The 13,632-nt window shown below is 40.9% G+C and overlaps 2 protein-coding genes across 2 annotated transcripts in view; one reads left to right on the top strand and one right to left on the bottom strand.

Moving 5' to 3' along the window:
* Positions 1-13,632, bottom strand: part of ift140 (intraflagellar transport 140 homolog (Chlamydomonas)) — a 30,564-nt gene that overhangs the window by 4,072 nt on the left and 12,860 nt on the right. Inside the window, exons 19-22 of the mRNA XM_049563173.1 lie at positions 2,337-2,514; positions 1,587-1,777; positions 1,389-1,484; positions 1,132-1,264 (exon numbers count right to left, since the gene is read on the bottom strand). Coding sequence (XP_049419130.1) covers positions 1,132-1,264; positions 1,389-1,484; positions 1,587-1,777; positions 2,337-2,514 — 598 coding nt within the window. The remainder of the gene's footprint in view (positions 1-1,131; positions 1,265-1,388; positions 1,485-1,586; positions 1,778-2,336; positions 2,515-13,632) is intronic.
* tmem204 (transmembrane protein 204) lies at positions 3,291-13,040 on the top strand. Its single transcript, XM_049563175.1, has 3 exons — positions 3,291-4,651; positions 5,375-5,530; positions 12,003-13,040. Exons 1-3 carry the CDS (start codon positions 4,372-4,374, stop codon positions 12,245-12,247), a joined length of 681 nt encoding a protein of 226 aa, XP_049419132.1. The 5' UTR covers positions 3,291-4,371; the 3' UTR covers positions 12,248-13,040.

Here is a 13,632-nt window from a genome sequence, read left to right as displayed (position 1 = left end):
TACGGTGGCCAATGCAAAAATGAGAATGGCCCTATCTAGAGCCAGTGTTTGGTTTGTCCACTCTGTGTTACTGTGGAATTGACGGTGCAACATGGCGGACTCTGTGGACAAGGACTTGCTCCCTATGTAGATATTAATGGCTCATTCTAAGCTAATTAAAACACAAAAATTGTTATTTTCAGGTGAATTTACACTAAAGAAAGCATACAATATTTTATTCCATTCCTGCTAATATACCCCCCTAGATTCTACACACTGGACCTTTAACTAGAAAAAGGAAAAACCAGAACAAAATTCCGTAATGTCACTTAAGGTTCCTTGGCTTTTTTTGTTGTGCCTAGAATGCTTGTTTATCTTTTAGAGTTTTTTTGTGTAGCTACTTGCAATTTTGAGGGTTAGGAAAAATGATACTTTAAGGTTTTATTTTTATTCAATACAAACATTAGTTTGCCCAATTAGATCCTGCTGATGTGAGCTGGTAATGTACAATCAAAAACAAAGTAAAGTGGTTTTAAAAAACCCTACACATTGATTGATTGATTCTTATTCATATTACATTATCGTATTAAGTGGATAGTTTAATGATAAATTAGTAGATTTCATCTAGGTTGTAATTATCAGCATACCATATATTTGTCACGTTCATTGACAACAAAGTGAGAGATTGAATGGACGTTGATGTCAGTGAACCGAGTAAATGACCCCTTATTATTTTGAAGACAATGCAAAAGCAGAGTACTTTAAATTCCAAATAAGTGTCAAAGGTCAGGTCGAAGCTAAAGATTTTTATGTGGATAAATAACTTCACGTAAAAAACAAAGAATTGCCACATTTCCAATATTATACCAACAACTCATTTGGCTGGAAACCAAAACAACTTAAAAGTAATTTTTCTCAGTTCCACACTCTGGTGAGTTAAGGTCTTTTGCCTTTGTAGGACAGTATAGGTCAAGTGCAAATAACGAGAGTTAAGTCACTGTGGAGGGCTGTTATTAACATCTATATTTAAAAAAAAAAAAAAAAAAAAAAGTAATTTCTTATGTGCATTACCTAAAAAGGAATAAAATGTAACTTGTTTCGATAAAGTATTACATACATGTTACAGGACACCCCTCATACAAACTGAGTCACCTTCTGAATGTTCCCCATGTAGCATTGGACTCGAACCAGTGAGAGATAATCTTGGGCACATTCATAGAAACGCAGCGCTGAATCCATGTCTGACTGGCTCTCCAGGTACTGGGCCCACCACTTATAGATGTTCCTAGATGGATAAGACAGATCTGCTGTTTAAATGTAACTTAGTGTATGTGGCAGTATGAGAATCATGCATTATCCTCTTCAGAAAGCTTTTTTTTTTTTACCACCAAGAGTGGCTCAGGACTTACTTGTCTTTCATTTTGTTAACATAGATCTCTAGAGATGATGTGTCGTCCTGGAGCATTCTGGGTACTTCGACTCTGTGTGTGTCTGAGTTCTCATAACTGTAACAACAAGGCTGACAGTCACACTTGGTTTCCACAGTAAGACACAAATGCCAAAACTACTGCATCGTTAACATAAAACCACAACAGATTCTGTCTTACTATACGAGGGCCAGGCTCTTGTCTCCCATGGACTCAAGGTATTTGGCATAATTGTAGTAGGTGGTGCGCAGGTGGATCCGATCGTGGCTCTCTGCTGTTTCCAAAGCTTGCTGCCATTGGCCGAGAGCCTGGTAGAAGTTGTTCAGCAGGTCATAGCGCTGACAGCTCTTGTACAACTTTTCCGCATCTTCCTATTGGAGGACAGGAAAAGATGATGGAAAGATGAGTGCTTTTGGTTTGGGAAAGTCCCACGGTCTTTACATGGTGCAATGCGGCGGCCTAAAAAGAGGGCGTGTGATTTGTAGCCAAAGGATGTGGCATTATGTTGGACCATGGCTTTGGGGTTATTCAAGAAGAACAGAATAAATATGCCTGGGTGGACTGTATTCTGGAACGAGGGAGTGGCCTTTCTGTCTTTATCATCTTATATTTTCTCTATTGCAATTTTTTTTTCTGTTTTTGAATGTTTTCTCAGACTAAAAATGATGAATGAATAAAAGAATGAATAGTACATCACTCAATATATATTTCATGTCTCTATCTGTCATATGTAGAATTTCAAAAGCTTAAATGTAAAATTAAGGCTACCTTATAGCCAAACACAGAGAAATAAAATAAAATCTGTCTTTAAGGTACCCCATAAATAGGACAGAGGAAAATGGGCACAAGCTATTCTATTAGCCTATTTGTGAGTGAAGCAGTGAATATATATATATCCGTTATTTACACTCTAATAGTTGAATATCTCACCAGCATGCCGAGCTGAATGGCCAACATTGCCACTTGTGCTTCTGGCTCAGGCTCAGCCTCCGCCTCCTTTAGTGCTTTTGCTGCCCTGGCATTTCCCATATTCCCAAGGCACACGCGTGCCACATCCAGTCGGCGGGTTTTCACACACATCCGTGCCATGTTTTCCCATACTGCTTTACTACAGAGAAAAGAGAAATGGGTTGTTTGTAGGGGTAACATGTGGCTCACTGCATTGGAAATCTAGTATTCAACAGTAAATACAGTTACACAGAATTTTTTATAGTTCAGGTTTATATTTGCAACCCTTAGTGTGCACGTAAGAATTTTGTGACAAAGCTGTCCCAAAAATGTATTTGTTCTCACTGGCCAGATCTCTAAGATTGTAGTATTATTTCAACATTTACCACGATTATAACAAAAATCTCCTGCACATACACATCGTATAAGCACAGCGATGTAAGAATATGTGCAGGACTTTAACACAAAGCAAGAGGCGTGCTTTCTATCTGTCTTTCCTTTTTTTCTTTTGTCTTGCTGACGTAAATCAGCCCCTCTACCCCCTTTTTTTCTTTTGCTTCAATTCCAGATTTAAGATTCCACAGCCATCTGGTCTCTATTTGCGTCCACCTCCCTCCTCCGTACTTTAGCTGATACAGATGTGAGCTGTTTATTAAAGTTAGGCAACAGGAAATACCCCAAATCTTTAGGGGCCCTGCTGTACGAGGGGGGGGACGGAGGCCAAGTGAAGAAAAAGAAAGCAAGAGTAGCAACTCTTGGCCAAAAACTTGCTTTATATGGTCACAGAAAAACCAATCCTGAAACTGAAACGTGAGATATTTTAAAGTGCTGAGAAAAATGCAGCGAGCTGCACACAGGGCGGCGAGATCTAGAGAGCCAGAAAAGGAAAGACAAGAGAAGGAACAGGTCTACATTTGGCCCCTCTTCCCATCCTCTTTTCCTCTCAGGAAACACATCCTGTTGCTGGCTGACTGCGGCAGCCAATATGTTTGTTGCACATGAGAGAGAGGGAGAGGACTTTAGCGAACGCCCCCTGGGTTCCAGACAAAAGAATACACAACAGTGACGTCTAAGAGGGGGTCTTTTTGGACATTCTCTCACACAAACACACTGACACACACACACATTTAAAGTGTTCATGACGGAGGGAGCTGCCTGTTAAAAGCTTGCTACAGTTGTGAACTGATGTCTCAGTCTGTGACGAGAAGCAACTCCCCCACATTTCAACTCTGACCTCAAGGATTTTGCGAAGAAACAGTGAGTGAGGGAGCGAGGGAAAGACAGAAAGAAGCAAAAGGAGGTGTGTTAAAGGACTTCTCGTTCCAGTCAGGCAGAAGGGGCTCTCTTAGTTGAGAGAGTGTCTTGGTAAGCCTCAGTAAAGCCACTGACGAGTCAGCTCTGAGCAACGCTGTCCAAGAATCTTTGCTTATTTGCAACTGCACTCTTCTGAAGGCAATGTGAAGTGGCTGAAGGGAAAGGACAAGAAAAAAAATCTACTGCCTGCACAGGGAGGTCTGCTGCACACACAGAAGTCAGACCAGTGCAATAAGCAACACGCTGAAGAAGAAGGGAAGATAAAGGAAATCAAGCAAGACGCAAGATCCAAGAGTCAAGCTGCAGCCAGCCAGAGCCAGTGGAATGGACCTGGGTGCCAGTTGGATTAATCCCGGCGTACCCGCGGTGCTATCTGAGGAGGAGGGCTGAGGATCTGCTGCAACGACATCCAACTCCTGAATGAGGATGAATGGAGATGTCCTTTAGCTAAGCCTCAAAGCAAGACAACTTCCAATTCTCCCTCTGTGTGAGCTGGGACAACACTAGCTAACAGCTGGAGGAGGAGGAGGTGGTGGTGGTGGTGGTGGTGGAGGAGGAGGTGGAGAGGAGCCAGGAGGCCCAGAGCACTGCTGGTGCTGCTGCCCCAGAGGATAGGCGAGGGAGCGGGCAGGACACCGCAGAGGATCAGGGGTCGGTGGAGGGACACGAGGGAGGGGGAGAGGTGGCGGGCGTCGGGCGCCGCATGGCCGTGCAGAGGCTGGTGGCGGCAGCGGTGGCAGTAGCCCTGCTGTCCCTGGTCCTTAACAATGTCGCAGCCTTCACCCCCAGCTGGGTCCTGCAGGCCCTGGAGGACGGACGCAAGCGGAGTGTGGGACTATGGAGGATGTGCCCCACTGGTGGGGAAAGGGGCCGCGATGATCTCCAAGCTGGGAGAAGGGGGCAGGGGACACAGAGGCAGTGCGAAGGTCTGGGATGGGGCTCTGATTATGCAGGCTACCAAGAGTCCCGCAGCACAGTCAAATGTAAGTTTTTATGCTATTTCTGATTTAAAGCACAATATAATGATGTTATTTATGTCCTATTTTTAACTTCACAGTGTACTTCCTTTTTCTCATCACACTGGCTGACTCATAGATTGGTGTATCCAAGATTTAATAGTCCTCATCAGCAACATATGCAGTAGTAGGGCCAGAGATGATTAACATTTACAAACTCAAAGCCAAATTATTGAATTCAAAGAATGAACAAGAACAGATTAAATTGTTATGTACGACCCATCTAAGTGCTTTGCTTGAGGTCAATGATTTGATATATTGGTGTAAACAGTAGCACATGGCAGCCAGCCAATACTTAACAGAATGTGATATATTTTAAAGCCAAATGCATCTTTTGTTGGGCCATTATGTTGAGTATAATCACTAAGTGGATGAGTTTTCAGGCAGAGTCAGTGTTGGGATGGATTTAGCTGCTTTGCTAAATTAAGCTCCATTGAGAAATTTTCATTCAAGGAAAAAGGGTGAAAGTCCGCTGGCCAACTCTACTGAGCACAATGGGCAGCACTGCCTACTAACATTAGACAAAGACATGCCTCACCATTCATGATAAAACTGTTATCGTGCCAATGTTGCTAAAAATGTAAACTACATTCCCCTTTAAAGATAAAGACCTCGGATTTAGACTCAACCTAACTCGTCATCCATCACAGAGCAGTAAAAATGACACAGCTCTTTCTCTGGTCCCTCAAGTGCAGTTTGACATGATGCGGGCATGTAACCTGATGGCGACGGTGGCCCTGACTGTCGGCCAGCTGATCTTCCTCCTAGGCCTGATGGAGCTGCCCTTCATCACACAGGAATCCCAGTGGTGGGAGGAGGCCATTGCTGCACTCTTCCAGCTAGCCAGTGAGTACCAATGTTTCTACACCTTGTTTGTTTGCATCAGCAGAGGACAGGCCTCAGAGAAGCACCTGTCTGATGAAATATTCTGCTATCTCACAAACTATTCACAATATGCAATTTTAGTAGAAATCATCATTTTTGCATTTCATTTCATTTCACTGATAAGAGTATAGAAATGATGATAATGTGATTTTCGCTGGGGTCTGTACCAAAAAATAATGTTTCCTTACATCTAGAATATGATTTGAAGGCCGAAGTATCCCTGTAGCATCACGATGCTTCATCCTTTATCAAAAAACTCCGACTTTTGGGGGTGCTGCTAGACAATATTTGTTTACTAAATCTAAGTCCAAATGTAGGTAAAATGTGACTGGCAGTGCACAGTAAAGGAAGTTATAACTGACTGAACTTACTGTTGTACTATCCAACATCATTATTTTTAAACATGCTGAAACCGCAGTGTTTCTGATTTTGGCATAGAGTGACAAAAAGTATAAATAAACCAAATACAACAATAGACAAACTAAGACAGGAAAAGTAGGGGAAACCAGAAAACAGACAAAGAGCCATTCTCATGATTAATTAGCACTGGACATCACTTAATGCAGTCACTGTAACACACCCACTCCACCACAACCAGCACCCATCCATCTATCTATCTATCTATCTATCTATCTATCTATCTATCTATCTATCTATCTATCTATCTATCTATCTATCTATCCCACTGTACCACACCAAGAGCTGGCTGGTATGGCCTGTGCCAGCGCCCCTGCTGAGGAAGCGTGTTGTATTGTGTGCAGTGGTCGCTCAACCGGTTGGTATCATTGTGGCGGAGCAGCATGAAGGGGGTCTGCTCTGGGTCTAAATTTAGTCTTAGTCCAGAGTCCATGGGCCAGAGCTGCAGCGAGCCAGGGAGCGACTGTCGGGCGCCAGGATATCCCTGCTCAGGACGAGGAAATGTCTGTGACTACCTGTTATGCAAACCCCCAAGCTGAAGAAGGAAAAAGAGGGGAGGGGGAATGGACGGGAAAGACAGTTTCGACAGGGACTGTGTGTTTGTGTGCGCGCTGGCAGGAGGGATTTTGTGCATGCATGTCTGTGTATTTCAATGTGTGTGTGTTGTGGCTGTATGTTTATAGTGTGTTTTGCTGGAGAAATGTCCTGTGGTACACAGAGGAATCGCCTCTGTCTAGATAAGCTGGCCTAGCTTTTATGTCTGTGTTTACAAAATGTCCAAGAGCAGCGGCAAATAAAGAATCTGCTCTTTATCGTTAGCGTCTTCAGCAGCAGGGATCAGGGCTTTTGTCTGAGACCCACCCAACATTACAGTGTTTTCCAATATTAGACACCACCACCAGCAGCCAAACCTCAGTTGACCAGGAACTCATCTCACCTCATGGTTAATGAAGACAATGGCAAAATAAACAAACAATCACCAACACAGATGGTACACAATGGCTGCTTTGATGGTCAGGGATGACCTATGATACTATGTCCACATATGTTGGCAATGGTGACAAAGTCTAAAAAGTACTAAACTGTACACACCTATTTCCCTGACATCCAAAAATAGTAGTGCTCTCTGGAAAAACAGCATCTTCCAATTTTACTCTTTTACTATATATGGCAAACAAAGCTGCTGAGCCATAAGATGGCATGTTTCTTGGTAAATGGGATGTCTCCATCCAAAAATAGTATACTCAGGAAATAAGTATCAAAGAGTATAATTAAGAGTTTAGCAGATATGAATTACATTAGACAATATGTGGACAATCTAAGTGGAATGAGGGGTAATTAATTCTTCAAGTAGTTCTTCATTTGGTTTCTATCATTGTCAATGGGGTTTCTCTATATATTCAACTTCCTTGTCATTTGGGAGTTTTTAATAAAATATAAATCTAAGCAGAAATGACAAAACAATCCCTACCCAAGGGACATTTCACTTAAAAAAGGTCAACCTAATAGTGTTAGATGGAAAGTCAAGGGACCTCCCAAGTCATTCGAATTTATCCAGGGAATTGTGGATATCTGTACCAAATTTCATGGGAATACTCCCAATAGTTGTTGGGATATTTCAGTCTGGGCCAAAGAAGTGGTGGACCAACCATCGGACTGACATTGCCATCCCTAGAGACGCAACACTAGCATGTTAATAGCAAACTCTGCTTCTCAAATTTGCTGTTGTCTTTGTGTCAAAGTCTGTCTTTGTGTTTGTCCCATAGTAAACTGAATATTTATTTATTTTTTCAAGTTGATAAATAGAGAAAATAACTATCAGATTCATCAATAATGAAAGTTAGTTACTTGTAGGGGTTGTAGTTTTTTAAGTGGGATTGTCTGTGGTACATATCCATAGTGAGAGTATTACCTCTGGTCAGTATGCCCCACTTTGGAGAAGGAGACAGGAGTACCACCACCAAAGAAGCTAAGTAATGTACTGCCGTGGACAGGGACAGCATATTTTAGCCACCTAAAAAAATCAATATCACTTAAAATGTACGCCACATTTAGAAAATTTTCTCTGCTCTACCTTGCCATAAAGACAGCCCTTTCCAATGGGGAATTAAAGCTGTTATATTGCTCTCTTCAAAGCTACAAGACTCCATTGACAAAAGGAGTAATTTTACCTCACAGAACACAAGAGTTGTTGGCCTAACGCTGCCTTGATCAGTTCAATTGGTTTGTGTTGTTGTGTGACTTTGGTATTTTAGAGGGTTAGTTCAGATTCACCAGAGTCACAAAATATAACACAACCAAACTGACCAATCAAGGCAGTGGCCACCAACCAGCAACTCCCATGTTCTTTGAGGTAAAATGACTGTTTATGTCAACGGAGTCAGGTGGCTTTGAAGAAAGCATAGATGGATATAACAGCTTCACTTCCCCATCGGAAAGAGCTGCCTGACAGCAAGGTAAAGCAGTGAAAATACTCTAATATAGCATACCCTTAAACTGATATTGATTTTTTTTTAGGTGGCTAAAATACGTTTTGCAGCTGGCCCTGTCCACAGCAGCATTCAGTAATCCATTCACCACTGCTACGTTAGACCTCCCCCGTGAAGTCAGTGAATGAGTTTCACCTCTGAATGAATGGAGATATTTTTACAAATCACTCTCTTTCTCAGGAATGTTTTCATTTTCAAACGTGCCAAAATGCTCAGCTATTACAAGCAGACTGTGGAATAACAATATCCAATTCCATTCAGTGATATCTCTCTAGTTTTGGCAGGTCCCCGCTGAAAACACAATATTGGTTGTTTCACCCCTGGAGACAACTCTGGAATGTGTTTTCTGAATGGACACAGCTCAAAAGTCATGACTGCAGGTCATGTCCCTCTGGGACACGCATTACCATTTCTGTGATTTTGAGGAATTTCAGCTGTGGGGCTCAGTTCAGATCGGTTAAATCTGGCTCAGGGAGGAGTCAATGTTTCCCAGGAATCTGTGGCTCAAGAGATTCCTGCAAATAAGGGAGTGTTAAAGGTTTGAGCAAGACGTCCAGGCAGGCTAGCCACCCTAATCAATTATGTGCCCTTTAAGTATAAACCAAGACATTACTACTTGGAAGGAAAAGAAATCAGTGAAATGAATTTCCAAGACCTGGACTTGAGATAAGACTTCTGTGTGACAGATCATGTCAAATGTCTAGCAAATATATTAACCTTGAAGCTTAGGGTGTGGGGAGGAGGGAAGGAAGGAAGGATGGAAAGAGGAAGAAGGGGAAGGAAGTTTGAGAGATAAGTCTGTGCCAAAAAAAGAGGTTCACACAGCCCACCCTGACTGGAACCTGGACAAGAGATTATTCATTTTCTTGGATAAGGAGCCAGACGGGTTCAACACGAACAGATTAAACTGTTGCATTCTTACGCATACATGCGGTGGTTGACACGCAACGATACACAGACACAATTATCCACATCCTTACTTAAAACAATGACAGCCATCTTACTGTAGAGGAAGAGAAAGAAATATAAATGAAATCCCCCCCTTGGTGCCGCTGACTGCTTCAGGAAACTGACTGATTCATATCCTAAAGCACCAACATCCATATTTCCAGTGATTATTTTTGGTCCCTGTATTTATACTACTGTGGACAGGGCACGTTTTCAGACTTGTATTATTGTTGAACTGTTGGATGGCTCCAGACCACACTTGAATGAGGGATTGACTGGGCGATACCTGAGTAGCATTGATCAATGTCGGCTTTCATACACACCTCTAAGGAATGAGGAAAGGTGTGGGCTGTGGAGACAGTGAATAACTTTCCACATTAGATCACGTCGATAAAACAAAGTAAAGATCAGAGGAACAGCATGGAATTGAAGGGCTGTGGCTTTTTACCTTCGCATGCAAACAGGAGTTCCTCATTGCGTGAGTTACTGTGAATCAAAGAAATCAGGAGATAAAACATCTCAAAGGCCTTTCCGCGCATACATTCATGCTCTGATATTTTTTGTGCTATTAAGAACTTTGATCTAGAGATCTCAGAAGTTCTTCCGAGGAGGAAACAGATTTCCAAATTCAAAGGCCCCACACAGAGCTCCCCTGAACTGTGAAATACAAGCCCACAGGGATGGAAGTCTAAACGTGACTATGCAGGATTTTAAAAAGACACTTTGGGTTCAGGTTTTCACTCTGATGAAGACACTCCTGGCATCGAAACATTAGTCCCTTAAATGAACTTTGTTAAGTCAAGTCCGTACTTAAGACAAAATCTCTGAATTCTCTCCTGACACTTCTGGTTCATTTGCCACTGTTAAATTACTGTATCTTTAAAGGTGCTGTGGCTGAGCAATATGGAGAGAGTCAAATATCACAATATTTTTAACAGAATACCTCAATATCAATATTATATTTATTGTGCTTTCACAAAATTTTACACAATGAGATTTTTGATGAATAATCATCTGTAATCTGGATATAATGAATAATTAGGTGAGGGTGTCTGCACTTATCAGACACATAAATTCAATGCTCTTTAAGACCCTTTTAAGATGATGTTTAACCAAAAATAAAAAATAAAAATCAACACTAATTTATGAAAAATCATCTTTTTCTTATTCTAGTATAAAGGCAAGTTAGATTTAAGACCCTTTCAGACTTTTTTAAATGACATTGAGAATGAAAATTAAGACCAATTTTACAATAACCAATATTATAGAAAAAAACCAAGCCTGAACTGAAAAGAATGACATCCATGACAGGGGATTAAAAACAATTTTAATCTACTTTAAATGTTGGGGAAAAACACCTTATAGGAATGGCAGAAACGAGGGTAGAACATATCTGGGAAATACTTCATTGTCTGTGGATTTTCTTGGGGATTTTGTGTATCTCAATCTGCATGTGGGACTCCACTGCCTTGATTCCAATCGTGCCGACTTTGAAAAATGTTTTCATAAAATATACTAAGCCTCATATGTATTTCAGCCATGTGGTAAAAACAGCCAATTTTCAATGAATTTGCATTTTCCAATGTAGCCCAGCTAGCTAGCAGACAGTGGATCGTCTGCTCTGAGTATCCTGACCAGGAACAAAATTTGAGTGTTGGTGGTTTCACTGTCCTGATCTGCATGACATTAATGCAAGAGGCTTTCTGTAAATAATTAATAAAAATAGATATCACCAATTATTTACAATGTCAAAGAAAACAATTCATAAAATTCATACTTCCTATGTCCTGAACATTTTTAAGACTTCTGAAAGATTGATATATTGATGCCAGTTGTGGTCATATTTTTGGATTAATGAATTTAATGCCTTTTAAGACTTTTTAAAGATCTGCAGGAGCCCTGTCTGGGCCAGGATTGCCTGCACACTGCTCTCACCTCTGACGTCACAAGTAAACACGGAGGTGACTGAGCTGAAATGGCAGTGGAAGGCAGTGCTGGCCATGCTAACGATGCTTACAGCCGCAACAGTGTTGACAAAGCTAACAGTGCTAACCTGGGGGGAGTCCTGCCACAATGGGTTGGGACAGAGTTATTAGTAGTAACCGCCGTATAAGCACAGCGCAGTGTGGCGGTGATTAGCTAGCCAGTAGGCTATGAAGGAAAGGACACATTTGCACCAATGTGGCTGGCCCGGCCACCTAAACAAAGAACAGAGAAGCCTGATTACAACACACACAAATAGAATATGACTTCACTCCGTGCTCAGGACTCCAATGTATCGTTCAAAATCTCATATAAAACCTTTCAAGTATAACTTTCTGAATATCCAAGAAATACTAAATTAGAAATAGTAAAAATACATACATACATAGAGTCACAGAAAATATTTTTCTCTTTGCTCTGCCCAAGAGTGCCTGAATAATATTTTCATTCCTGTGACCAGTTTTTAGCAACACTAGCAGCTAAGTGTTCAATAAATACATTCAGATGAAGCCTCACCTTGCAATGTGATGTTGCTAAAAGAGAATAATAGTGCACTTTCACTGACTGAAGCCTTTTCTCTCGTTGCTCCCGTACAGGTTTTGTGCTGGTGATTGGACTTGTGACCTTCTACAGGATCGGGCCCTACACACACCTGTCCTACTCCTGCTACTTGGACATAGCTGCTTGCCTGCTGGCCACGATGGCTGCGGCCATGCTCATCTGGAACATTTTACATCGCCGCGATGACTGCCTCGCACCCAGAGTTATTATCATCAGTCGCTCACTGGCATCACCATTCCACCCGCGCCTCGACAATGACTATGTGGAGTCGCCTTGTTGAGTCACATAACTTCATAATGAGGAGTAATAGACTACACGGACAAGACTGCGCTCTCAAATATTCATGTTTTACTCCAGCTAAGAGCCTCCAATGTGACTCTGAAGGGAAGGGGACATTCTTGTGGCTCCACAACAACTGGACTAACATGTACCTGCAATTGTTAAACTCTGTATTTCACAACATAAACAAAGATATTGGAATTATTTTTGCTGCTTAGTGCACAAGAGTCACATATTTAACTAAAAATAATAAGCAAAGCAGCCCTAAACTACATAACATATTCATGACTGTATGATGTGAGCTAATTTGTAACTAAATATGGCATTTGGACGAGGGCCGTCTTCTACGAAACATCCTGCTCATGAGAAGATCAAGCTGGAACTTGACCTGCGTTGTTATATGTGCACTGATTAAATGGCCTCCTGCTTAATTATAAATTGGAAATGATGAAAGATGTCGAAAATGTAACACCAGAATACCTCATATTTGTTTTCATCCATTTAAAGCTTATTACACTTTAAATACATATTAATATTAATGATATATGTTGCAAATAAGTAGGGGAACTAACAAGGTAAAAGCAGAAGAGTCAGTCAACATAAACAAACTTTTTATTTGGGCTTACCCAATTTGGTAAATTTCACAACAGCCAATGAGAGGTGATATTTTCATCAAATTAACACGTACCTACTGAATGAGGGCATATTCACACTCTTCAAATGAGTCATTGCCAAATTAATATTTTTCCTCTTGAAAAAAAGAAAATAAAAAAGACAAATGATGTGCCAATGTATGTAATTTGTATTTTTAAGCAGTATTTGTGAAAATGTTTTGGGGGATGTACTGCATTTTGAAATGACGTACACATTTCAATACTCTTTCATAATGCTTTCCATATGAAATTCTGCTCGCTTGTGGTACATACTATATATACTTAAATTAATATAATATAGTTGTATAAAAAATAGTGATATCAGTAGTAGTAGTATTATTGTGACCATATCTTCCTTCTGCAAAGGACTCCAGGCCATCTATGGGTGTTCCACATTGCAAAACAGAGGAGCACATTAAAATAATAATATATCATATAAGGTCAATAAATTTACTGGTAAATGTTCAAACACAGTGGTGGTGGTGGTGGTTGTTGTTGTTGCTACTGTTTTGGTGTCAGACACTACACCTGACAAAACAGGGTAAAACAAACAAATATGTTTTACTTATTCAAGCATCACAGGTAAGCATTGCAAGTAGTGTGTATGTTTCCTGTGCAGAGGTAAGTGTTATGTAGGAATATGGTTATTAGATGCTTGTTGTAGTTAAGACCTACCAAATTCAAATTTAAGACCATTTAATGACTTTTAAGTCCTTATTATTGTAACATTGAA

The sequence above is a fragment of the Epinephelus fuscoguttatus genome, linkage group LG20 (genome assembly GCF_011397635.1).
Source record: "Epinephelus fuscoguttatus linkage group LG20, E.fuscoguttatus.final_Chr_v1".
Lineage (NCBI taxonomy): Eukaryota > Metazoa > Chordata > Actinopteri > Perciformes > Serranidae > Epinephelus > Epinephelus fuscoguttatus.
Note: the sequence above shows the minus strand (reverse complement) of the source record. Positions and strands in the feature narration are given on the sequence as shown.

Bases quoted from the DNA above. Each gene is read 5' to 3' on its own strand.
- tmem204 (XM_049563175.1), top strand. From the start codon at position 4,372: ATGGCCGTGCAGAGGCTGGTGGCGGCAGCGGTGGCAGTAGCCCTGCTG. The intron at 4,652-5,374 runs GTAAGTTTTTAT...TGGTCCCTCAAG, and splicing joins GTCCCGCAGCACAGTCAAAT to TGCAGTTTGACATGATGCGG. The intron at 5,531-12,002 runs GTGAGTACCAAT...GCTCCCGTACAG, and splicing joins TGCACTCTTCCAGCTAGCCA to GTTTTGTGCTGGTGATTGGA.